A 27,335-nucleotide genomic window follows, 5' to 3' on the forward strand; every position below is an offset into this window, starting at 1 on the left:
CATTACTGAGATAGCATTTTGGTTAGGCAGCATAAGGCATTACACAGCATTTGATGGTGAAAATATCCATACTTTTTATTTCTATGTCTAGGAATATCTGATGTACAGTCAGAATCGGGTAGCACCCTGTGAGATCAAAGGTCCAGATAAAAGGTAATTCTGTTTGGTGTGGGCAAGGCCAGCTCTTCATTTGGCAGCGTGCTTCTTATATAGCTCCAGGAACTCAGTCACGTCTTCAGGAGACCCCAAGATGATTGGCGCCCTCTGGTGGATGTCAGTGGGAACAATGTCCAATACAGCTTCCTTCCCAGTGGTAGCCAATCCTCCTGCCTTCTCCATGACATAGGCCATGGGGTTACATTCATACAATAGTCTCAACTGGAAAACAAGAGCAGCATTCTCAGAACAGAATAGATTACACAGAAAAGAGCTCTGCTTCATAGCAAAATAGTGCAGAGCTGATCAAATGAACTGATACTTTCCCTTACTTTCCATCACAAGGTTGCATCTAAGACTGGATGGTTAATTTAACCATTTGGTTAAATTAAGCCATCCATCAAGAGCCAGCAATAGATTGCCTGATGCAGATGTGAGGCAGACCACCTGGGCTCAGGACCGAATGACATTTTGGCAGAACCGATGTTTCCCTTCTCTTTATAGCACGGAAACTGGACCTAATGAGTGATTCTGTGTGTGTTTTGGATGGACCTTTGCCTATTCTATAAGCATTTAAAAGTCCATGGTAGTGTCTGGCTGCAGACATCTGGAAAGCAGACTGGCTCCTCCAAACAGTATAATATTGTTTGCAACTCTGTACACATTCCTTTTACAATTCTCCTAAGGCTTGAGGGTTGGGATTTAGTATGTTATACATCTTGGAATTTACTTTTAAATATTCACTTTTTTATTGTATGCATTTTCATGCAGTCTGCCTACTGAGTAGACAGCTTTTTGCAGGTGTTTCCTGACTCTATTTCCATCCAGGTGTCAGGGTCAGATTTGCAAAACTGAAAAAAAAGGAAAAGGAGGAACCTCAATATTTGTGTTAAGGAACAATTTTTTGAGGCATTAGAGAAAAGTGCTATAGAGCAGGCTAGTCACATAGGTTGGGATGCCCGAGGTAGGTGGCTATGGTAAGAGTGAATGTTTTAATGATTTCAGTGAACTGGACGCCACATGCCATAAACAGAGATCTGAGCACATCTGAAATACATCCATTTCTAACTATGGGGATTATTCCTATTCCTTCTGCACATTAAAAATAAAATAAAATAAGAAAAACCTGTCTGTCCTTTGGGAAAAACAAAGGGACAATACTTGAGAAGGAAACACACTGTCCCTCTGTGTCGAAGAAAAGTGGGTGTCCCTTCTCCAGCATAAGCAAGCACAGCCCACCCCCTGGCTTGTAAGAAGGTTGTGGGCATGAGACCAATGCATCAGTTGCAGCTTACCTGAAAGCTCTAGGTGTCCCCAGAGATGCTTTCCTTCCCTAGAAAGGTAGCATTTTCTAAGCAGCAAATGTCAGCTCACTAGTCATTTCAATGTTATGCCTTTTGAAAACAATCAAAGAAGACCTCTGTTTGGGATGCATATGTGATTTGCTGCCTTGGTAATGAGGCTGGACTGTTTCATTTCATTTTATGAATGGCATTCATTTTGCCCAAGCCAAACCACGTGTATCCAGTAGAAGCAGAAAGCACTTTTAGTACCCTCTGACCATAGCATCATCACTTATCTTTAGCAATGAAAGGGCTCTCAAGAGATCATCTTTAGCTGATATCACCTGGCTTTAACCAGGACAGCCTTTAATCTAGAAAAGAATATGCCACAGACATCCTTGGCACCCTACTGCAGAGCATAACAGCTACCATGACCTTTCTTCCTCAGTCAAATCTCCCAGGCTGCAAAGGAAATCCACTGCTTCTCAACCACTCTTCAGGGGATTTATTTACCTTTCCGTTGGGACTTTTCTTGTTAGCTGGGTACAAAAAGATCCCTCCGTAGACCAGGGTGCGGTGAACATCTGCCACCATGGAGCCCACGTACCTGGCACCGTAGGGGGCTGAGTTGTCCTACAAGGTTAAGACCAGCAATAGTTAGGGTTACAGAAGAGAGAGCTCTCTTCATGTCCTCTATGCTTATTTGATTCAACAGTCAAACAGAGCGCCATCAAGGTGTGCGTTTGGGGCTGTGCTAGGAAATGGGATGAAAATTCTGTCCCCAGGCAGCAGAAAATGGAATCTTGGAGACAGCCTCTTACATCTTACAATAGCTCAAATTACCTGAGGAGGCCCTAAGGAGGGTGTGGTGGATTCAGGCTCGGGGTGGGGCAGGCATTTAGCAGGACCCTGAAGGAGAAAAAAGATTTTGCAGAGCTAAGGAGAGGGGGCAAGGGTGGGGTTTTCATCTCTGCAGGAGCAGGAACTGCCCAGCCAAAGGTGGGGCAACTAGAGAAGCACCTGCAGTCCGCCTTGGGCCCTGGGAGGAGCCTGGTGCAGCTGGGGGCAGGAAGGGATCTCTAGGGAAAGGTGGAAGGAGAGATAATAAGGCTGGAGAGAGAGCCTGGAGCCAGCTTGGAGGTCCCTGAATGCCAAACCAACAACATCTGGGCTTCTTCCTCAGAACACAGCAGCCTTCCATGGCATTAAGCAAGAGGGAAAATGAGTGAGGCCCGGTGGGGCTCCCAGGCATGGAGGCCCTTTTGACCCCCGTTTTTTGTAGGCAAGACTCCAGCCTCCATGACCTTCCCTGAGTTCCAAAGGGCAGATTTAAACAGTTGCTAATCAAGGGAGAAACGGCTAAAAAACCACCTGAGGCAAGATTAAAGCGACCCGAGAAGCTGGTCAAGATTAGGAAACCACCTGAGACGAGATGAAGGCGGGCAGGCCCTGCTCACACCCTAATCTTGTCAGAGACCCCAGCCTCGAACCACTGTTATATAACCCTCATCAAATCCTCCCAGGGTGGGACATATAGTTTTCTTTCTTTCTCTTTCTTTTTTCTGTAAAACTTTTTAAAAAATATTTATTTATGTATTTATTTATTCTAGCTGCGCCGGGTCTTAGTTGCAACATGCGGGATCTTCACTGTGGCATGCGGGATCTAGTTCCCTGACCAGGGATTGAACCCGGGCCCCCTGTATTGGAAGCGCAGAGTCTTACCCGCTGGACAACCAGGGAAGTCCCTGGGACACACAGTTTTCGAGGGCAGGAGCCCAGTGTGTCCCCCTTTGACTGGCAAAGCAATAAAGCTATCCTTTTCTACTTCACCCAAAACTCTGTCTCCGAGATTTGCTTCGGCACCGGTGTGTACAGAGAGGCCGAGCTTTCAGTAACAAGAGTAGGACAAGATTGGATATTCCTACATAGAACCGTCTCTACAAACAGCCATTTCTTCTCCTCGTGTTCAGTGATGTGTAACCTCTTTAGAGAGATGCCACGATGGCTGCTCTCAGTCTAGAGGTGACTGATAGAAATCCTTCAGGTGCCACAGGGCTGGGGCCTGGGCTGCAAGGACCACGTTTCGTACCAACTGGGATCAGGGACCCCAGCAGTGAAGCATGTTTTACTGCCATGACTTCGTTCATCTGACGGACTTTACAGTCCTGATTTTCTTCTGCCAAGAGAAAGTGGCAAAGGGGTTGCCGTCTCAGGGCAGAGGTTCCGGTCCCCAGCACAGTGGAATCCACCCGCTTCTGTCCCTGCCGCCTTTCTCTCCAGGGTAGATCATGAATCAACACATAACTCAGGGGCCCTCCCCCAACCCCGACCCTGCAGCCCTCACGTACTGGGGGGAACTTCTTCCTCTGGACATACTCCGCGACAGCAGGGTCGAAGTCCTTGGTGTAGCCCTCATTGAGGCTGTAGATGTTCCCTTTCTTTTTGATCTTCACATCCCTGTCCACCAAGATGAACTCTCCAATGGCCTGTGAAACAGGAAGGAAAGGTGGAGCCGTGACATCTCCTTCAGGCCTGTGGGAGGGGGTGGCGTGAGGCCTGAGGTCACGTGTGTCCTTCAGCACAAAGAGCTTGGTTTTTATCTTTTTGTTTTTTCAACTGACGTATAATTGACATAGCATTATGTTACTCTCAGGTGTACAACATAATGATTCAATATTTGTAACATTGTGAAATGATTTCATTGTGAAATGATTTCTCCTTGGCCTGGGACACCCATGCCTTTGGGAAAAAAAAAAAATTGGTGCAGACAGGAGGTAGGATATCAGGAGAGATGGGCAGCTGAGTTACACCAAAGTGTTCATGGCTGCTCTTAGCTTTCCGTTTGTTCGTTTCTATCTTGATGTCACTTTCCCCGAGCACCGTGAGTTTCGATTCACAGCATATATAGCTTCCGGTGCCTTTGCTCACTGATCTACAGAGTGCTTCTCAGAACTCAGCCTCCCACGAAGTCCCAGTGCTAAGCTGATGCCTTTAAGGCTTAGGTTCTTCAAAGGAGATTCGAGCTTTGGAGCAAAGTGTCACATTACTCCTATAGCTCTGGACTGAGGACTGTTTGGGGCTCCTACGCGTCCCTGATAAGAGAGTGATTGAGGCTCCGCCCATCTGGGGAGGAGACAGAGTTAAGAAGGGAGGTCCCACCTTGGACACCTCTCTCCCCAGCCACTTATTCCCATACAAAGCTTGGTTTCTGTTGGAAGTAGAGAGGAAGTGGGGGAGGGAGAGAGGAGGGTAGGGGGAGAAAAGAGACTAGAATTAACAGTGGTCACTGAAAGGTGTCACTGTGAGTGATTCTTTTCTTTTTTTCTTTTATGGTTTTTTTGGTAAAAGTCTGGAAAATGAAGGCATCACACAACAGGTGCTCATGAAGCCATGCTTTGCGGGCACCCCGCCCTGGTACCTGGCCAGAACATCCTAGCTGTGAAGGAGGTTAGTCTCTTGTATGGGAGAAAGAGACTGAAAAGCTTTTCAAACCTTAAAGCCTGCTAGAAATGCAAATAAAGCTGCTGTGGTCTTCTTAGCGGAAGCTGTCAGCCAAAATGAAAAGAAAGCACTAGGTTGACCCCTACCCTGCAGGCATTCATCAGATCTGGGAGGTCAGCCAGCAGGGGGTAGCGCAGCCTCCAAACACTGAGTGGCCATTAAGTGTGAGGTGGACAAAAGACTATCAAACACACAGAGACTTACTCCCCGACACAAGGTCTGCAATCTGGAAATAAGAAGAGGTTTCATGTTTTCCACACATCCATAAACTGAAAGGTAACAGAGAAGTTACCAGAAGAATGTCTGGGGAAGCGGTAAACGCCTGCTGAGAGGATAAACCCAAAACATCAGTGATTTCGGAAACTGTACCCTGGGCTCAGAGTGAACTTCGCTCGGGTTCTGCCACCACTTTACCCTGAAATCACCTCCTTTGGAGGCTTAAACTTGTGCTGTTTCCCTACCCTTGTTGATTTATTAAGCTCGGGTGCTTCCAAGGAGGCAAAGTCCAGTTGTGCAAGCGTGCGGGAGACAAAGGCAGCCTACGTTCCGATTTCTCCCACCCGCCACCCACAAACCTCGAGGCCCCACCACCAGCAACCGGCCCCTCCCAGGATTCTAGCAGCTGACCGTACCTGGGGTTCGGTTTGTCAGCAAAAAGCACCAAATAAATAGTTTCATTAATGTCATCTGAGGACATTTCTAAAACTGAAAGGTATCTATAACCTCAATTCTTTTTCCCTTGGGACACTGGACCCAATGCACAATGAATGTGCCGACCTACGGAAGATGATTCTGTGGAGTTCATTTCAATGGTGGGTTTAGTTATGCCAAATATGTAAAGAGATTTCTTTGCTCAATTCATCTGCTCTGTCGAAACTGTCATCTAACAGAATAAATAAAGAAGTCCAATTAATACACATGTGGAAGAAATTATCCACAAATTAAAAATTGTTAATGAATATTTTTCATGGCACCTTGGGCTCCTCTCCGTGAGGAATTTGTTTCGTTTTTTGTTTTCTGGCCGAACCACGTGGCTTGTGGGATCTTAGTCTTGTCAGGGACTGAACCTGGGGCCCAGCAGTGAAAGCGCTGAGTCCTAACCACTGGACCACCAGGGAGCTCCCGAGGGTGTTTTTCTCTATAAGTTGGACAGACTAAGGAATTATCTTCATTTCCTTCTTTATTTTCACTTCCTTGAGTTCGTCAAAGCCTTTCAAAACCACAAGGGTTCACTGAAGGTTTGCGTGCTCGTGCACATCAAATGAATTTCGGAGCTAATTTTGAAGAAATGAGGTGGTCCACTGCTTCAGCCGGGACACCCATTCACCTCAGGAAAATAAGCTAGTAATGGATAGCGTGGGTGGCAAACAGACCATCTATGGGCTCCATCTGGTCCACAAACATGTTTTAATTGGCTAGCACAGTGTTTTACACATCCAGAAACATTACATTTTCTAAAAATCTAGTGTTTCTTGAAACATTGGAAGCCTTGGCAAGACTGAGCCTCTATTCCCAAGGAGTAACAACTGACAGACCTCCCCAGTTCCCCAGTGCCCCGCCACTGCCCTGCCACCACCCTGACCATCCTTTCCCAGCACACTCCACTCATCTGTGTGGCCTGCTCAGCCCAGTGGGCATCTGAGTCAGCTGAGTCACGTCCACTCTAAAGAATTCATCGTGGAAGAAAGACTCCTTATGCTCTGGACAGACACCATTTCTCACCTCGATAATCTTCTCATGGTGGTCCCTCCATCTCCCTTCCCCCCTTCCCCAACCCATCATCTCTGCCCCTTCACGGGCCTCATCTTCCACCTCTAGGTACTGCCTCTCCCCCAACACACACACACAATAAACACTCACTCACAGCCACCAGCGAAGCACCCAGCTTCCCCTGGGGTCTCTCACCGGGTCCAGCATGAAGCCGTTGACTCCATTCGCCGTGGCCAGGACCAACATGGTGGCACTGCCATAGAGTGCATAGCCAGCAGCCACCAGGTTCCGGCCGGGCTGCAGTGCATCCTTCTCAGAAGGGTCATCAGTTGAAATCTAGGACGAGAAAGAAAACACAACTCGTTTTTTGTTGTGTTCTGTTTTGTGGTTCTTTTTTGCAGTTCATCCATTAGCAAGATGCATTATCAAGGTGCTCTCGTAATGAAATAGGGCATCTTCCCAGAGAGACCTTCCTCCTCACATCAGTAATATCCTGATTATATTACCACAGCGGCCTTCCCACCAAACCCCAAATTTCGTGCATCTGGATCCTTCTTTCCCATCAGGGTCCTCCTCCAATTTTACTAATTTGATATTCCCTCATCTCTCCATTATCACTCTCAAAAAAAGAGCATGCCTCCTTGCCAGCTCCTACTAATTTAATCTTATTACAGTCATCAATGTCTTTCCCCTGCCTACTCTATCTTTATTTAAACAAATTAAAACTGGGCTGCAGGGCTTCAAGTCTGGTAAGGAAATCAATTTCATGAGCTCCTGCCAGTTGCAGCACATACTCCAGTGAGCAGTGTGGTCCATACTCACACAACAAAGAAAGTCTCAGAAATACGGCAACTGAGAATCTCTCTCCAGAGTTGTTACAGTGTAGGGCAAATGCTTTCCCTTTTTTTGACCATGACCCACAGTAAAAAAAAATACATTTTGCATCACAAACCAACAGTACCAACACACATGCACCTGCACACACAACTACAAAAATTTAATAAGACAATACTTACATTTAGAACATGACATGTACTCTAATCTTTTCTTTGTTTTTTATTAAAAACACAGCCCACTGGGTCGTGTGACTGTTTGTTCCCTAATACTAAGGAAAGGAAAAACTTAAGGGCATGGCTCCTAATCAATGATTACTAACTGATAATTACCTTCTTAACACTTGCAATTGGCTTCTATGGTTCTCAAAACAGCCTCAAACAAATCTTTCAGCTTGAATATTCTCTACTTGAATTTAAACAGAAGTGAAAATGGGCAGTTTCTGCCAATTTCATTTATTCTCTCCCCAACCACAGATTCCAGGGGCTGAGAATAAGTAAGGGCATCTATCTATATCATGATACCAGAGATGGAGGTCATCTCAGCAAAAACATTCCTGGTATGGGACTTCCCTGGTGGTCCAGTGGGTAAGACTCCATGCTCCCAATGCAGGAGGTCTGGGTTAGACCCCTGGTCAGGGAACTAGATCCCTCATGCATGCTGCAACTAAGAGTTCGCATGCTGCAATTAATAGTCCGCATGCCGCAGCTAAAGATCTCATGTGTCACAACTAAGACCCAGTGCAGCCTAAATAAATAAATATTTTAAAAAAGAAATACATTCCTGGTAATTTCTTCCTATAACTTTTGAAAGTGTGGTCCAGAGACCATGTACATCAGAATCACTTGAGATGCTTATTTAAAGTGCAATTCTGGGGCTGCAGCCTTGACTTACTAAGTCAGACTTTCTAAGGTGGGCCCTGGGAGTCTGTATTTTGCCAAGCACCATAGCTGACTCTTGCACTGAAGCTTAAGAACTACTCATGTAAAAGGAAATGTCACAAAAGCCATTTCTCTCTTTTTTTCCTCTTGTCTCCAATCTTTGTGTTTAACAGTTTTCATCTAGGTGGTTGGTTGCTTGCTTGGCTGGTTGTGTTGGGTCAAATTATTTAATTTAGTTTGGTTTGTATTCACAGGGTAGTGCAGTGCAGTTAAACACAGACTAAACACAGTATCAGAAAATTGAGTTGTTTCTCAAACTCCAAATTTTGCCAGTGTACAACCTTGAAAAAGGAACCAGCTTCCTTCAAAGCCAGTGACATAGTGGGAGGAAAACAGTCAGGCTCTAACCGCTTCCTCTGTCATAACTACTTAACCCTGAAAGCTCAGCACAAAATAAGACAAAGACAACATGTAAATAAGTAAGTTGACTGGAAGCCCCTAGGCTTGGAGGAGTCAGTTCTCCACCAAGAAAAGTCCCCCAGAGATTCATCTCATCCAGAACCACCCATGTCTGTCTGTGGCACAAGGATGAACAGCCTTTCTCTGAAACACTGTCACCAAATAATCTCAGCCTTCAACTTCCTTGCATGGAATAAGAAATGGTAACATTATCTATGATCCATACACTCAAAAGAAAGACAAAATAATTCCATCTAGTCATTCATTTGGAGGAATACTTTTCTACCCCATCCCCCTTTCTAATGCATGAATTCCCTCCTCCAAACCCTCAGCAATGAATGCCTTTGTTCCAAGGGAATCCATTACAGTCTCATGTGGATACTCATGGACCAATGTGCAGAAAGCACTTGACAAAATTAAAAAGCATCTGGACCCTACCTTTACTTAGCCCAGGCCACCACCTGCTGTAGGTGTTGCTCTGTTTTAATCCACGTCACTCCATATAGAGTACGAAAGACACCATGGATTCTGGAGACTTGAGGTGGTGGAGGAGAAAGTCAGGCAGAAGTGGGGTGGGGCTGTCCTATCATCAGATGGTCTTCCCTCAGAGCGGCAGCCAAACCCTCCCTAGAAGGTCTCATAGGGCATATGGCAGAGTGTCCAGTAACTCAGCCACTATTGTTCACCTACTATTGTACCAGGCTGCCTAGCAGACAAAAAAATATATAAGAGAAGGTCCCTGCTCTCAAGGCATTTATAATCTGCAGTGAACATCCATTGATTTTGCCTGGCCAGCACTCATCACCCTTCTGCTGATAAATGCACCTTAACCTTCCTCAAAATACTACCCCCCTGGCCCTCAGCTCCAGGAGTGAGCACATGACCCTGGTCTGGCCAATCAGATCACTGCATGCCTCAGGCCATAGTGATGGGTTGAGAGATGGACACATGACCTAAAGCCAAGACAATCAGGGCCAATGAGATGATATTCTTGTTGGAATTGTTGGAAAAGAGGTTTGCATCTTCTGTTTGAGTTGCTGAAAGGATTGGATGTGGGCCCAGACCTACTGGGAGCCATTTTGCCACCAGAGAGGAGGGAGCAATAGAGACGGAGAGGAAGTGTGTCCCGTTTATGTCATCTGAGTCCTTGAATACAGCTGTACTACCCACTGGACTCTCTAGTTAACATGAACCGATAATTTTCCTTTCCTTTCCTCCCTCCTTTCTTTCCTCCCTCCCTCCCTCCTTTCCTTCCTCAAGCTAGTTTGATTTGTGATACTCTCTGTTGAATCTTAATACAAAAAACAAGACAAGTAATATTAATAGCTACCATTTATAGAGCACTTTTTATGTGCCAGGCACTATTTTCATTGCCGTTATGCTTAATTTTCAGTATCTCCCCTTTATGGATATGGAAACAAGAGGTTACCTTGCCCAAGGTCCCCAGAGCTAGTAAGCATCAATGTCAGGAAACCACACTCCATATGGCTATTACATCTCCCTGTGCCCAGTTAAGGGAAGTGAATTGGATTCTGAAGCTTCTAGAGCACTTTTGAAACTCTGCTTTTAGTCGTGGGGACTGGATATTTTTAAAGGGTGTTGAAAATTAGAATGGTATCCAATAGAGGGTGACCACACTAGAGAGGTCGAGAAACCATCTCACATGAAAGATATTCAACTTAAAGAAGATTTAGAAGAAGGGGAGGGGAAGGCAGAAAAGCCATTTCCAAGCATGTAAAAGAGTCTTATTTTCTGATGCTCTAAAAGGCCATATGAGCAACAGGGAGACAGATTTTGACCCAATATTTGGACAAACACTCTAGAATTCTACCTTTTCTGAATGTCTCCAGCCAGAGGTGGGGTGACCCTTCTGAAGGTGCTGTGGCAGGAACTTCGTAGAAATACTGGACCACAGGCCCTAAGACATCCCTTTGGAGCCTATTTTCAGGCACCATGTGGGCAAGACCAGATCACTGTTTCTGAGTTCAAGTTACCAACTAATGTTATGCCACTGAGCGGCTGCACCAGGGAGCTGAACTCCAGCCCAGATCCAGCTCTACGGAAAGCAGGAAAGGTCTCCGTTAAAGCATCAGACGGTCAATATTTATGTCCCATAAATCCTCAAACAATCAATAAGGCTTTTGAAAACTGAAGTGACTTAAAGGGAATGGTGACACTCATCACCTCTTTCGGTCTTTTAAGAGAGTCACTTCAGGTCTATTGAGAAGAGCGTGGAGACTCATTGTTGAGTTGTTCTAGCATTTGTAATTCGAGTTGCTGTTGCAGGCTGTTTTGATTTTTTTTTTAGTTGATAACCAGTGCCGGTTTTCTAGGGTTTTTTTTTCCCTTAAAAAGAGTCTTTATTTGGGGGGTTAAGGTAGAAACTGGGGCTGGCAAACATTAGTGTTGCTTTAGCTCTGGTTGTCTTCCTCTACATGAAGTCTTCCTCTACATGAAGAATTTTGCTGCAAAGTTCTCTTGCTATACTATATAGATCTGATAACTTGCAGGTAAAATTACATGCCTCCTTGTCTATAACAAGAATGGGATGTTTCATGGTATGACTTGGAAAACAGATTAATTACTTTGCCTTTGTCTTTCATTAGGACTTTCAGTTACTCAAATTGATCTGCCTCCCAGCCAAGACAAACACAAGATACATTTCAATGAGGAAAGAGAACTGTCCCATGGCGGTCCTACTTCCCATGTTTGAAAGGAGATTATGTGCAATAGTAGACAACAAGTCACTTTGAAAAACAAAGCACAAATTGCGGTCTCGCTTCTTAAGTTATGGCCTCTGTATCCCAGAATAGGAAAGTTGGAGGAACCTCAGAGGTTGGCTGAACTAGCCACCTCGTCCATTAAGATGAAGGAAAGGGCTCAGCCTCAAAGGCATCTGTGAGGTTTTATTTCTAAAATAAACAAGAAGGCTGAAGCCAAGATGACATATTTTAGATTTCATCATTTTTTATGATGGGCCCGTGGCTATTCATTCTATTTTCACTTGTATATATTTGAATGCACTTCCACCAAACCGCTCCCCTCCACCCCCAAACACACACACACACTTAAAGTAAGAGAAGGGAAGAGAGACTTTTGAGGTAGAGTTACCTGCTCAGGTCACCCAAGTAGAAAAGACCCAGGGCAGGAGCCTGGATCCCCTCACTGTACCAGTGTGCTTTCTATAATTTATAGCAGAGTCAGCAAACTCTTTCCATAAACCAACAGATAGTAAATATTCTAGGCTCTACTGTCACACAGTCTTTATCAAAATCACTTAACCCTGCCTGTGCAGTGCAAAATCAGCCAGAGGCAACATAGTAAACAAGTGAGCTGACCATATGGCATTAAAACCTTATGGACAGTGAAAATTAAATTTCAAATAAATGTCACAGGTCATGAAATATTCTTTAGATTTTCTTTTTAGCCATTCAAAAGAGTTATTTTTTGCTCACAGGCCATAACAATCAGGCAATGAGCTGGATTTGGCCCAGGGACACCATAGTTTGCAGACCCCTGATTTAGAGGATTTAAAGGACAATTTTGATATAAGTACTCTCGATGGTTGTCACACTCTCACAGTTCTCAGTTCACATAGTTACATCATTGCAGCTACCCTACACTGTCTCTTTTGTTTTTAATTTTATTTTCTGTCACAAAAGGAAGCAAGGTACAGTTAAAAGAGTGAAATATCTTTCTCTTCCCACCCACCTTTAACTACATTTTCTTTTAACAACCTAATAGATTTTCACTATGCAGTTAAGGCAGAACTTGAAAGGTCAGAACTTGACATATAAACCTATTTCAAGCCTCACAAGGTTTCACGATGTACGTTCTGGCTGTGCCACCAATAGTGAAACAGGACTGGATGTTCAACCTTAACTCTCCTTTTGGTCCCAACCCAGGAGCTTGATCCATGACATTTTACCTTTCTGTAGATGCCAAAGATGGTTCCAATGGATACAAGGCAGTCGATGTTGGAAGATCCGTCAAGAGGATCAAAACAGACCACGTATTTACCCTGAGCAAAAAAAAAAAGAAGACACAACTTTACACTTAAAATGAACACATTGGGACTTCCCTTGTGGCGCCGTGGTTAAGAATCCGCCTGCCAATGCAGGGGACATGGGTTTGATCCCCGGTCCGGGAAGATCCCACATGCCGCAGAGCAACTAAGCCTGTGCGCCACAACCACTGAGCCTGTGTGCTGCAACTACTGAAGTCCGCGCACCTAGAGCCCATGCTCCGCAACAAGCAAAGCCACTGCAGTGAGAAGCCTGTGCACTGCAACAAAGAGCAGCCACTGCTCGCTGCAACTAGAGAAAGCCTGCGCACCGCAACAGAGACCCAATGCAGCCGAAAAAGAAAAAAAAAAAGAACACATTGTAACGAAATAAAGAGTATACACTAAGGGGTTAAAAGAGGGAATCTAGGTGAAAATTCAAGAAATGTGTCTTATTTATACTCTGTCAGGGAAGGTATGAGGTGGCATACAGAGTGAAAATAACAACAAGAAATACATATCAAAAGATCATTAGGCAGAGGAAACACAACTTAGAATAGGAGGCATAGATATAGATGAAGGTGAGGAATACAGATAATTAAGTAATAATTTCCTATATCATTGATTTGAATGAATCATAATTTTGGTTGGAGTTTCCTGGCAGTCAAAGGAAGAAGAGAAACAAAACTTTATTCATAAGGGCAAAACACAATATCTCAGGTGAAGCAAAGACAACATTAAGATCTCTAAGAGGGCTTCCTTGGTGGCCTGGTGGTTGGGAGTCCGCCTGCCGATGCAGGGGACGCGGGTTCGTGCCCTGGTCCGGGAGGGTCCCACGTGCCGCGGGGCGGCTGGGCCCGTGAGCCGTGGCCGCTGGGCCTGCGCGTCCGGAGCCTGTGCTCCGCAACGGGAGGGGCCGCAGCGGTGAGAGGCCCGCGTACCGCAAAAAAAAAAAAAAAGAAAAAAAGAAAAAGGAAAAGCTCTCTAAGAATATTTTCATGCAGTTCTTATAGATGATACTTGGGGTTACAGTGCACAGAGTTCTCAACCATATTTCTACTGTAATTCCCAAAGGAAATAACCCTCAGCTGTTGTAGGACTACTAAAGACTAATTCTTTGGATAGGATTTTCAGGGGTATGTGGGAGCTGGCTGGAGTCAGCTCTCAAGGGCCAATGGTGCACATCTCTTCCCAACTCTGTTTTCAGTGATGTCATGTTGGTAGCTCAAAATCAACTCTGGGGGACCATTTGCACAGTTGAAAGTGGCAAGTGCTACAAATCAGAGGGGTTTTTTTCTAATAGAGAGCCAGCTTACCAGCACACCACTGGAGATTTTCCACCTCCAAATTAGCCACTTTAAGAGGTGGTTGTTAAATTTCTGCATCAAATTAAGGCAATTCTTTGATTCCCTGACCGCTTGCTCTGAACAAATCACCTTGGTTGACGCAGGAGAAACTGTCATCAGGAAAACAGGAACACGCTTACCACGAAGGCACACTGTACTCAGAGAAGTTGGGCAGACCCACAGAGAATACTAAACAACAAATTCAATCCAAGTGCCTAAAACTGCCAAGTACCTTCAGAAGCCCAGCAGAGAACAACATGAACTTTGAATCTGACACGTAGTGTATTTTAAGAATGATGTAGGGCTTCCCTGGTGGCGCTGTGGTTGAGAGTCCACCTGCCGATGCAGAGGACACAGGTTCGTGCCCCGGTCCGGGAAGATCCCACATGCCGTGGAGCGGCTGGGCCCGTGAACCATGGCCGCTGAGCCTGCGCGTCCAGAGCCTGTGCTCCGCAACGGGAGAGGCCACAACAGTGAGAGGCCCGCGTACCGCAAAAAAAAAAAAAAAAAAAAAAAAAAAGAATGATGTAAAGCAAGTTAATCAGATGTGGCTCCCCATCCCTCTTATAAAGGTCAGACTGGATATCAGGCAGTCTCTTTAAATTCATCTTCTGATTGATTTTCTTCTCATCCTACTCCTTCATGTCCCCAGTTCATCTCAAACAGGGAAAGATAGTAACTCATCTCAAATGGGTTTTTTTTGTTATTATTATTACATGATTTTTGCTGTGCAGTGAAAGCTGGATATACTCTTTCATTCACTTTTTCAACAGTAATTTTTTGTTGATCCCCTACAATGTTGTGCTAGAGGCTGGGGTACAGAGAAGAATATAATTCATTCTCTACCCTCAAGAAGCAATCAGACCGTAACTGAGCAGGACCCTACAGGGCTTTCTTAAGACAGATTTCCCCCACCCCAATGTCCTCTGCCTGCCTCCTGTCTGTAGAAAAACACTAGCCAAAGAATAAGTTTAACCAGAGAAGTGAGAAAATGAAAAAACAAAGGAAAACAATCAAATAAGACAAAATAATAATAGTTTAGTCATTAAACAAACTCAGGAAGCTTTAGTTCCTCCTCATGGGGTATAGATAATATTCTGAGCCATATCCTTTAAGCTGTTTTGCAGATACTGAATTCCCCACAGGTGGAAGAAGTTAACTACATGATGACCAGACTAGAAATGACAAAAGCTCCTCCATCTTACACAGTTCTTTTTAAGAACTGGCCTCAAGGAGATGGGAACAAACTGACCCTGGAGTTGAAGATTAGCTGTACTTAAAAACAATCAAGATGACACTGATCAGACCACCACATGGCCAATTTCAAGATGATTATCAGAGCTAACTGTGCTGTTCTGCATGTAGCCCCCTCCCTCTGCTTATACACCCCTGAAACTGCCCTTTAAAAACTCTTGTCCCCAGATAGGCAACAGGGAGTTGGTTCTTTGGGACATGAGTCTACCTTCTCCCCAGGATTGCTGGCTGCCTCAATAAGGCTATCTTTCCTTTTACCCAACACTTGTCTCTCAGTATTGGATTCTTGAGCATCCTGAGTTCGGTAACAAGATTAATAGGATTCCAATGCATGAATCACTGATACGAACAGCTTAGATTGGCAGGAAGGTTGGTTATGAAGGTTGGGAATTGGGTGGATGGAAGGACGTAGCTAACAGAGCCAGACTTTGAAGAGCCTTGAACATGACAATAAAAAGTTAGAAGTGGAGATGAGTATGAGTATATTTGAGTCTCTCCCATGTATGAGCATGCGGGAGAGATGATAACGGCACGGACTGTGGTGGAAGTGTGGATAGGAGAGGACAGTTTGAGATATGGCAGTGAAGTGGAATCTGTGAAATGATGACTGATGGTTCAGGAGGGATCTAGGCTGTGTCCTAGGAATCCAGCTTGGCTGAACAAGTGGAGTCCTTTATGAAGCCAGAAAGAAAAATGATTACATTAAAATCCTCGATAGTGTAGCAGACCCACCCTTTTCTCAGGTTCTACTATTATGGCGTGTTTATCTTCTTCCGACACAAGAACACAGGTAGCAAAAGATGACTTTAACACATTAATAACCAGGTCATTGGAGAGGACATCCAGCTTCTTCACCTGATCACCCGTCACGTTGGTAGAGCCAGCAATTCCATAGCTACAGGGAAGAAAAGATACAAAAGTATAAGCCATGACCACCAGACTATGTCAATGCATCTATAAACTCACTCAAAGAGGGCATTTGGTAAGATTTAGAAGAAAGGAAAGGAGACACATGGTTTGGGAGAAATAGAACGAGAAAGGTGGTCATCCATCTGGATTGGCTCCTGGAGAGAAGGAGATATTGTCATTCACCTGTCCAGTGCCTATCATGGTACCCAGCACATCTTTGTGGTTAAATCGATGTTTCTCAAGCTTTTTTTTCATTATGGCCCCTAAAGAGGTTTTTTTTCCCCTAACACACTCCCCTATGAAATTTTAATATTGCAGATAAAGTGTGTATCTGTTTATGCACCGTATGTACATATATTTCACACCCAAAAAGATTGATTTTTTTTCACCTGCCCCAAGAACCAATTTTCACTCCCAAATACATGAGCTAATGCATAATGAATCAGTTGACAGACACAGCAAGCAAAGAAACCTTCTGGGTGGGAAGGAGCCTGAGAGGGAAACTAAGCCACGGGATCTATGGTTTTATAGCTGATGAGACCCTAAAAGAAAAGAAATTTGACAGATCCCACTACCGCATTTTATGGAGGAGGATGCTCACTCCAAGACACCAATGGGCTCCTCTAAACTGGAGCAGCAGAGCGGAGGCGAGAAGCTCACTTTGACTTTCAAGCCAGGCCTCTCCTAAGGGCACCTCACTGCCTCTGGCAGGAGTCCTAGGGGCTGAAGGGATTGGGAAGTCTGGAGTCCTTACTTTATTTTCAAGGTATCTGCAAGTCAGTAATTGTGGAGCTTCCAGAATCCAAGTGGCTGGTCCAAAATGGAGCCTAGTTTGTTAGAATGAAGGAAGAGGAGGGTTGTCATAGCCTGGGGTTGAGGAAGAACACTGAAAGGAGGGGAAATGTTTTAGAAGGAGGATGCACTGAACCAGATAAGAGACTGGATGTGGGAAGGGAAAGAGTAGGAGCATTGAAGATCCCACCAGACAGCTGAGAATGGGAGAGCAGGGGTACCATGCTGCCCTTCGCTGAGATTGCTGGGAGCACTTGCCTGGGGACTGATTGTCATGGCATTCACTGCTCAACTCCTGAAAATGCATTTTCTCTAAACATAACTTGCATGTCTCTTGCTGGACAAAACTGAGCCAACACCAGAAATGGTCTGAACCCAAACGGTTCGCCTGGCCTGACTCTCCAGGAGGTAACTCCAGTTAGCATCAAGCCCATTCTCCAGTGTTGCCTCTTTCAGCATTGTTCCCTCGCCCACCTGGAAAACAGCGTCTTGTCCCTCCAGCCCTCCTCCCACTTCTTTTCATCATGTCACTCCTGTTTCATGAGTAGAAGACCAAGGGATCTATCAGACTTGCAGCTGGGTTTTCCCTTCTCTTTCCACATAGTCTCTTTCTCATTTCAATTGTGAGGCCGACACTGATGAAGAAAGAAGGCAGCCGAATTCCGGATGGAACTAGGGCTTGGCAGGGGCCAACATCTCAATGGCCTGCATCTTCCTCAGTGGCCCTGCTGGCACCCACTGGCTCTCCTTCCTAGCCCGACACTTCCACCATTAAAGTCACTACTGACTTCAGGAGGGTGAATAACGCTGATGGAAAAGAACATGGGCTTCGCGGCAGAGACCTGGCTCAGCCCTCAGCTCTGCAAGTCCCCTGCTCTCTCCGAGTCCTCCTTCTCAATCATGACCATGGAGGGTAATGATGCTTCATGGGGCTGTTGGAGGATTATACACTTATCACACATACACAAAGGGTTTAGCACAGCCCTTCACGCCTCATGTTAAGTCCCTTGTTTGGTCGCTAAAGGAAGCACTCATTAGGGATCTGCAATACTGTGGGAGGGTCAAGATCCCCCAGGCTTCATCATCTTCATGTTGGCATGGCTGTTTAATCTGTACTTCCATGAGGATGAGGACAGAGGGTGTGTTTTCCCCCACTGTGTCCCAACTTCCAGCACACAGTAGGCCCTCTAGCAATACTTGCTGAAAAGCATCCGCTGAAGAGAAGGGAAACCCAAGCCTGAAGGAATAAGTATAGGAGCGGCAACTTGGCGTTTGGAGGAAGCCACTGGCACTGTCCCCAGAGGGACCGGCCTATGGGGACAGTTCCAGGGAGGCCTGGGAGGCTGGGACAGCTGGACAAGGCACTGAGGCAGGCATGGGAAAAGCCTACTTTACACTTTGTTCTGGGTATCTGGCTCAGCGAGAGAGGTGAAGAACAGTCAGGCCTCAGTTCCTCTTACTCAAAAGCTTCCTAGAGGCCTGTGTGAGTGATCATTTATTCCACAAATATCTATTGTCCCCACTGTGCTGAGTGCTGGGGTTACAGTGCTGAGCAAGATGGATGAGATCCCTGCCCTCATGGAGCTTATATGCTAGTGAGTGAGGCAAACAAGAAACAAGCAGTGCTTTTGAATGAATAAGATCATGTTGGATAGTGACCGGTGCGCTAATAAAATGAAACATGATGCTGGGGGATGGCAGGGCAAGGGGTTTAGATGGTCAAGGAAGTTCTCACTGCAAAGGAGCAGTTCCAGCTGAAGGATACTTTGAATGTTTTTCAAACGAAAATGAAGCTATAACAAAGCCTTAAAAGAGCCCAAATAAGCCAGCTAGTAATGATTCCAAAGAACAGCTCTGGGTCAGTAATTTATCCAAAGGAACAGGGAATTTGTTTTTCACATATTTCCAAACGGGAGGAGTTACTCTGTGCACATTTATACAAGTAACTTTTTATTTATTTTTGCTGTACGCGGGCCTCTCACCGCTGCCGCCCCTCCCGTTGCAGAGCGCAGGCTCCGGACGCGCAGGCTCAGCGGCCATGGCTCACGGACCCAGCCGCTCCGCGGCATGTGGGATCTTCCCGGACCGGGGCACGAACCCGCGTCCCCTGCATCGGCAGGCGGACTCTCAACCACTGCGCCACCAGGGAAGCCCTATGTAAGTAACTTTTTAAGCCTCAGTCTTGTTCCCATGCGGTGGGCTACAAGAGGTTACAGTCAGCGTCAGGGCAGCTGGATTGTCCAGCCAAGACCACCAGCCAGGTTCCTCATTGCCGTTCCAGGGTTCTGAGGTGGATCCTGCCCTTGGGTCACAGAGAGTGGCATCAGCTGTCCACGGGGAGTCGGGAGGGGCCATATAACAGCTGCAGGATGAACACTGTAGGGGACACTCACCACACCAGAACTGAAATGGCCATCTTCATGGCCAAACCATGCAGACCACTGGATGGCTCCGCCTCCCTGCCTGGTTGGGTGGTCACCCCTCCTTCCTCCTCTTTACTCCCATGGAGGGTCCCTCCTCTGTTCTAACCAGAAGGACCTTTCCCCATCTATCCTCCAGTTGCTTGTGAAGCATAAAAAACATGGGGATAGATGATTCTGGGACCCTCAAACTCAAAATTCAGGCACTTTATAACTCTTCTAGGTCATCTTCTGGGAGGGTTTCCCTTGGTGAGACCTTGTGTTAGGAAAGTCTTCGAGAAGGCCCAGGAAAGTGATTCTAAGGTAGAAGCAGGATTCAGGAGAATGAATTCCCAGCTTGCCATGTCAATAGTGACAATATCTGAGTCTATACCCAATCATCTCAGATTCTGTACGTTGCACCTTAGCGCGTTAGCCATGACACGAGGAGTTTCTCACACAGCCCTGTGTCATCCCGCCCAGGGATGATGAGGCAGGACTAGGCAAACGCTCAGTCAGGCTTCTCCCAAGATGCCTCAAGAGGGGCCCCCAGAAGGGAAGCAAGACCCCCGAGGGAACACATTCCATGGATCAATGAAAAGCCGGAAGCAGGAAAGGCTTCTACAACTTTGACAGAAGAAAAAAGCCCTAAGAAAATCCTCAAGGAACTAATTAGCCGAAGAGCACATAGTTTATTTTCTTCCTAAGTTTTCAGAAAGTCCCTTAGAAACAATACTCTTCTGCATTCTGATCAGTCATCATTCCATCAAAGGCCCCAAAGGATAGAAGAAGAGCCTTTACTGTATAACCCGATGGGCACGCGCAGGAGCAGTGGGGAAAAGGCAGCATCATCAGGCACGTTCCTCCATGGGCTGGGACTCTAGACCCTGGGGTTCAAATCCCAGCTCTGTCACATGTTAACCAACCCTGTGCAAATCTCTTAGCTTCTCTGATCTTTGGTAAAATGGGAATTTAGCGTATCTATGTCATAGTATGTAGAGAGGGGGAGTAAATGAGTTGACATAGGTAAAGGGCTTAGAACAGAGACTGGCACCAAGGTAGTGAACAAGAAATGGTATCATTCTCTTCCATCCCTAACTCCCCGCAGCAGTAATACAACCATGCTGAGAAGCAAGGTGGGTCCTGACAAGAACACAGCACCAGGGACCTGGGTTCAAATTCTGCCTTTCCTCTTACTGATTATATGACTTCCATCAAGTTGTCTCAGCTCCCTGATTGTTTCCAGGCTTTGTAAGGGTGAGGGCTAACCCACGTGATACACCTGATTCATAGCAGACAATGGCAGCCATCATTGTTCTTAACGGAGCCCACAGATTGGTTGTACAGGTTGGTTGATGAAGGGGAGGGGAAATGACTTCTAAACCAGTTTTTCAGGCAGCTTCTGGGAAGACAGGCAATGCGGAACAGTGTCACAGGTAACTAAGTGACAAGAAAAGGAAGTGCTCAAAGTTCACGTTTGACTGAAGTCTCCCTGGGAATATTATTTCATTTGAGATGCTTATGATATGTCACTTCAATTTTATTCATGCTAGTTGGCCCTGCAGCCCAAGTTGTTCAGGGCAGCACAGCATCCTGTAGTTTATGCTGTCAGGGTTTACGCCCCTGTGACTGTTTGTTTTTCAACCCCCAGAGACATAAAATTTCTCTTTCTGGAGTTTGGGGAGAAAAATCAATTTGAGAAGCTGCTGTCTGTAATATCTCTTCTTTTTGTTTTGTTTTTTTTTTTTTGGCCACAACACAGGGCGAGTATTGTAGTATCTCCTCTTATGCTTACTGTAAAAACCTCACTGAAAATTTGAAACAACTGTTAAGTCATTTTCATTCATATGATGGGAAACTCTTTAGAAGGATAGGTTAATTTGGCCAGTATTTTTAAATCCTTAGATATTTGGACTAAACATTAGCATGGTTTTTCAAATTTGCATACGGTTTCTACAGCCATTTCACAGCCATAAAGTCTGTAATTAATGATGGTCAGGGGAAAGGCTCCTTTCACATTTCTGAAGCAGATCCCTAGACACAAGGACCGGAGCCAGGGCCACACTTAGGGAAGAACTTTCGATGACTTCCTTGATTTGCTAACTAACTAGACCTTTTCCTTCTGATGTCAGCATGGCAGTGTAAAGCAGGCCACCCTTTAGATAGCATGCACGAGAGCCAAGTGGAAGAGCTCATTTTTAGAAGAAAAAGGGACGCAGATTACTATTTAATCCTTATCACTGAAGTTGAAGGTAACATGACTTGTTACTGATTGATTCTGAAGTAAATGACCAACCATTCACCCACCCCAGAACATCCAAAGGTCGGATGAGAAATACAGGCCACCCTCGGTATCCTGGGTTCTGCATCTGCGAATTTCCCCCCGTAGTTAGTTGATCCGAGATCACGCAGGGCGGACGGTACGCAGCCATTTTACCTAAAGGACTTAAGCATTCGCGATTTTGGTATCTGTTGGGTGTTCTGGAACCAGTCCCTGGTGGATTCCTAGGGACGACTAAACATTGAAGAAGAGGTGTCAACCAGAGCAGCTTCAAAGGCCCCAAGGTTCGCTTGAGTTCATGCCAGCCCCAAGTGAGCAAATAGGGTGGTATGTGGCTGGCTCTGCTTTGGGTGTGGAAAGGAAGTTACAATTCCTTTTTGGTAACATGGAGATGATAATTCAAGAATATAAGATACCTATGATAAAATTTCCAGAAGTTTAAGATTATAAACTCTGCAAACTTGAAGATAAGCTCAAGTATGTGTTAACTGACCTGTAATTCCAAAATTAAAACTAAAGTTAGTTATTATTTTCTTCCACCAAACAACAGAAGTGACCTCAAATTTATAAGAAAGTTTTCCCGATGTCACGTGAGCATGATGGGAAGTTTCCGGTAACCAATCTGAGGGAGCAAAGTCATCTTAATATATAATATTCTAGCCTGGAATATATCCCTGTTGAAATGCACGTGGGCAACTACTAAGGAATGAAAAGCAGGATATAGGCTATCTGTTTTCCAGAAACAAAAAGCTTCAACCTAGGAAAACAATGATGACAGTATCAATTGAATGAACTCAGTTCCTCCGCATACAACTCTTTGAGGATTAAAAAAAAAGTTGTCTCCATCTTACAGGTGGGGAAGCTGAGGCTCAGAGATGTTACGCCAATTGCCTAAATCCTCACAGAAGTTAAATAGCAGAGGCAGGAATTTGAGCCCAGCTCCACCTCTCTCCAAAATGTGCTCTTAGGGCTTCCCTGGTGGCGCAGTGGTTGAGAGTCCACCTGCCGATGCAGGGGACACGGGTTCGTGCCCCGGTCCGGGAAGATCCCACATGCCGCGGAGCGGCTGGGCCCGTGAGCCATGGCCACTGAGCCTGCGCGTCCGGAGCCTGTGCTCCGCAACGGGACAGGCCACAACAGTGAGAGGCCCGCGTACCGCAAAAAAAAAAAAAATGTGCTCTTAAAGCCTTGCATGTTCCCGTTCTGCTAAACCGGATCCTAATTTTCTTCTCCTCTTCCTCTTGCCTGAGGGTGAATGTGCCAAAGTCCAGTGGCCTAATCTTCAGTCAGCTCTTCACACCCAAATTCCAGACTGTCGCAACTAACTGCAGCCTGGGCAACATCCCCAGCTGTATGGCCCTCTAACACCTCAAGTTCCGCATCACCAAAATGTCAGCATCATCTTCTTACCCTTCTCCAGCCTCTAAAACTCAGCTCCTCCTTTGGAATTCTGGGTTTTGGGGGGCTTCTTTGTTTTTTCGTTTTTGTTTGTTTTTAATGGCACAGCCCTGCTCTCGGGGTTCTTTGAGAACCTCCCTTGCTGTCCTTCTCCCCCATCCCCACCCAGACTTCTCCCAGGTCCTCCCCCTCTTTCCCTCTAATCCCCCAGCTCTGAATGCTGCTTTCCTCAGCTCTCCGGAGCCTCTTCAGCTGGTGTTCCACATGTCCTAGCTTTCTCTCTTTTAACTCTATACTTCCAGCCATAACTGCCCCAGATGAATCTCCATTCATTCCACCACCCCATTCAAAAACCTGTACCGGGCTTCCCTGGTGGCACAGTGGTTGAGAGTCCGCCTGCCGATGCAGGGGACATGGGTTCGTGCCCTGGTCCGGGAAGATCCCACATGCCGCGGAGCGGCTGGGCCCGTGAGCCATGGCCGCTGAGCCTGCGCGTCCGGAGCCTGTGCTCCGCAACGGGAGAGGCCACAACAGTGAGAGGCCCGCGTACAGCAAAAAAAAGAAAAAAAAAAAACCTGTACCTCTCCCCTTTGCTTATCCCCCCAAATATAAAGTATTCACCCTTGCCATTTGATGTTCCCCCAATGCACCCACAATTTAACACCTGCAAATGCCCCACCACTACATTACTTGAAGTAGTCCAGGCTTCAGTCAAACTGAATGAGCAACTTTTCCAGCAACATCTTCCTACTTTGTACATTTCCTCACACGATGGCCCAGCCTAAAATGCTCTCCAGCCATCAAGCCTATGACCATCTTTTCCTGACCATTGCAAATGCCTATCTTGATACTCCACAGTCCTCTGCATCCACGTCATATTTTTGGTACCTCTAGGAAAGTATCTTTCAGATCTCTATTGTTTTATAATTCTATACTTGTACTATTTTTCCTACAGCATAAGCTCTGTATCATTCTCATCTCTCAGTCTCTTCTAGAACTAAAGAGACAGAGAGAGAGAGAGAGAGAGAGAGAGAGAGAGAGAGAGAGCTCTCCAGGCTCTATGTTTAAACTCCTGATCTGTCCCTAATGAGGAGTCAGGGCTGAGCTCCATAAACTGGTTCCGCAAGGCTCCCGCAACCTGCAATCATCTTGTCGCTCTGGCTAGACGCCCTTCTAGGGCAAGTCACCAGCACTAACAAGTTATTTGCAGGCATGCTGGCCTCTTCATCCAGGATATCGAAGTCATGAGTGTACTCTGGAGGCCTAGGTTAAGATCTTGTCTTATTGCCCCCCGCTCAACTACATATGATACTGAGACAGTCAAACTTATATTCCCACAGGAGTACTTAATGTCCTCCTCTGCCAGCCACCCACATGGCCATGCATCAACACCCATTTCACAGGTACAATGCTGTTTGAAATAGTCAAAGACCAGTGGCATGCCCAAACATATGGGAGATGTCAAATAGCTCATGACATGTCCGTGCAGTGGAACACAATGCAGCAATTAAAAAGGAGGAGGCGGATTTACATGTCCTAACATTGAAGGATGTGGAATATATATATTGTTGAATAATGAAGGCAAACTGCAGAAGAATACATTAAGTGTGATTCCATTCTGTTTGCTATTTACAAAGAGTCATATGGAAATATGTATCCATGTATAAATTTATATTAATATAAAGAAGTATCTAGTATAACTGACTCACTTTGCTGTGTACCCAAAAACTAACACTGTAAATCAACTATACTCCAATTTTAAAAAAAGACATAAAAAAAGAAGTATCTAGTAAAATAACCAGTAAATTATGAATAGTGGATACCCCAGGGAATGGGTAGAGGTGGGTTTCACTTTTCCCGTTGTGTTCTTCTGAGTGGTTTGAATGTTTGTTGAGTGCAACTTATTAAGGAATTTATAATTATAGCAACAACAATATTTTTTTAACCTGGTATTTACAGGTACCTAGTGTAAAAATATACATAATTTATATAGCCAACATTAGCACCCTTTGTCCAGGTCCCACTATCAAAATCCCACTACCTAAGGTCCCACTATCGGACATTACTTAGAAGGTGGGAAAGATGCACCTCAAAGCAGATCTTGTGTTTCTGAGTCTCTTTGGGGTTGTGAAAGGTGCTGACACAGTTTAAAATAATACAAGAAATGACAAGCACTCTTTTTGAAGAAGCTCCCTGGTTTTCAAAGGCAGATAAAGCTGTTAGGACACTTTTACTTATTGTAAATTAAATTTGAAGTAAGATTTTAATTGAGTGTGTTTCCTAACGCACAGCCTCCTTAGAAATGTATTAAGAGGGACCATAGGTGAAATAGTAATGGAATCACCACCTTCCTAACGTACTGTCCCATCCCTGCTTGACATCTGAAAATAAATGTGATGTTACACTCCTTCCTTAACAGTTAGCTCGGATAGGTTGGGAGTTTGGGATTGACATGCACACACTGCTATATTTAAAATAGATAGCCAACAAGGACTTACTGTATAGCACAGAGAACTCTGCTCAATACTCTGTAATAACCTAAATGGGAAAAAAATTTGAAAAAGAATAGATACATGTATATGTATGACTGACTCACTTTGCTGTACGCCTGAAACTATTACAACATTGTTAATCAATTATACTCCAATATAAAATAAAAATTAAAAAAAAAAGAGTTAGCTCTACCAAGCCATACTGTGGGACCAAAGGCAAAAAGCTGACCAGAAAAGGAAACTAGGTTACAGGGGTTATACTTTTTCAGATCAGCTAAGAGCACTGTGCACAATGTTTAAGGTGTTCCTAAGTGTGGGAAATATTAGGAAGGAGTGTGGGCAATCTGAAAACCCAGGCACCCTTCAGCTATACTGAGGACCAGTCTAAACCTAAAATGCTCGTGCACACCAGAATAAACCAAAGGGCACTTGTGTTACTTACAACAAGCCACACAAGAAGGTACTCTTTGAATCCCCATGTCCTGTGATTGCTCTGCTAAACACAATGTGATCTGCGGACCAGCGGTCTCAGCACCACCTACCACAGAAGAACGTCTTAGAAATACAGCATCTCAAGCCCCACTCCAGACCTCCTGCAGCCCTGTGCACACCAGCACTGCCGCCCCTGAAAGCTCTGGACGGAGGGCCTCCTCGCAGTGGGGGTTCCACTCACTGCTCCTAACAGGACTTGTCTAGGGTCAAGGAGATACTGAATTAGAAACCTGACTTGGGACCCCAATTCCAAAGGGAGTGAAGGAGGTCGAAGAAAAGAAAGGGAAAGGAAGGCACCTGGGCCAGCACTTTCCTGTTTGAGGCTAGGATGGGTATGGCAGTCAGGCCAGGTGCCCACCTGGCCAGCCAATTTCATCAGGAGGAAGCCAGAGGGGTGCTAAGGCAGGCTGCTCAGCCCAGGGGAGCAGGCGGCAGGGTGGATGCAGCTGTGGACTGTGAGACAGGCCCCCAGGTGGGAAGCTTAATGGAAGGCGGAACTAGGCTTGAGTGCCGCTTGAGCTTCTGCAGAGGGGCAGAGAGGGAGGGAGGGAGGGAGAGAGGGAGAGAGAGTCCCAGATGTCAGACAGAGAGACTGACAGCAGGGGCAGAGGATCAGACATCGGACTGCTCGGCAGATCCCCTGCCAGAGAGAGAGAGGCCAAGGTGAGGGGTCCGGGGGTACAGAGGCCTGACTCACAGGTGCGCGATGCCCGCCTTGCGCACAGCGGTGGAGATGGCTTTGACCGCGGTGCAGAGCGAGTTGAGCAGTTGGGTCATCTCGCCCGTGCCGCGGGCCTTCCTGCCCTCCTCCATGACGAAGCGGGTCAGGGTGATGATATTGGTGTCGAAGGCCTCCTGGTCCGTCATGCTGTGGCCGGGCTGCTGAGCGCTGGGCGGCAGGTGCAGGCGGCGGGACGCGGTGGGACGCGGCTGGAGCGCAGACAGACGGAGGGTCAGCACCGCTCGGAGTGGGCCCGGTCCCAGTGGGGTGTCCCGCGGAGCCTATAGGCGCGGGTCACCGCCTTCCGCCCACAGGAACACCTCCGCGCCCTGGCCCCGCCCCTCCAACTGCAGCCCCGCCCACTCCGCCCTCCACCCCCACCCCCCGTCCGGGATCCTTGTCCAGTCTCAGTTCCTCCAACAGC

At 46.0% G+C, this 27,335-nt stretch overlaps 1 protein-coding gene across 1 annotated transcript; it reads right to left on the reverse strand.

Annotated features, from left to right (window-relative positions):
* On the reverse strand, positions 1–27,235 carry FBP1 (fructose-bisphosphatase 1). Its single transcript, XM_030832874.2, has 7 exons — positions 26,888–27,235; positions 16,160–16,322; positions 12,753–12,845; positions 6,846–6,986; positions 3,788–3,925; positions 1,953–2,072; positions 1–378 (listed from the first exon to the last, which is right to left on the reverse strand). Exons 1-7 carry the CDS (start codon positions 27,055–27,057, stop codon positions 187–189), a joined length of 1,017 nt encoding a protein of 338 aa, XP_030688734.1. The 5' UTR covers positions 27,058–27,235; the 3' UTR covers positions 1–186.
* Between the last annotated feature and the right edge of the window lie 100 nt (positions 27,236–27,335).

This window comes from Globicephala melas, chromosome 6, assembly GCF_963455315.2.
Source record: "Globicephala melas chromosome 6, mGloMel1.2, whole genome shotgun sequence".
NCBI classification, from domain to species: domain Eukaryota; kingdom Metazoa; phylum Chordata; class Mammalia; order Artiodactyla; family Delphinidae; genus Globicephala; species Globicephala melas.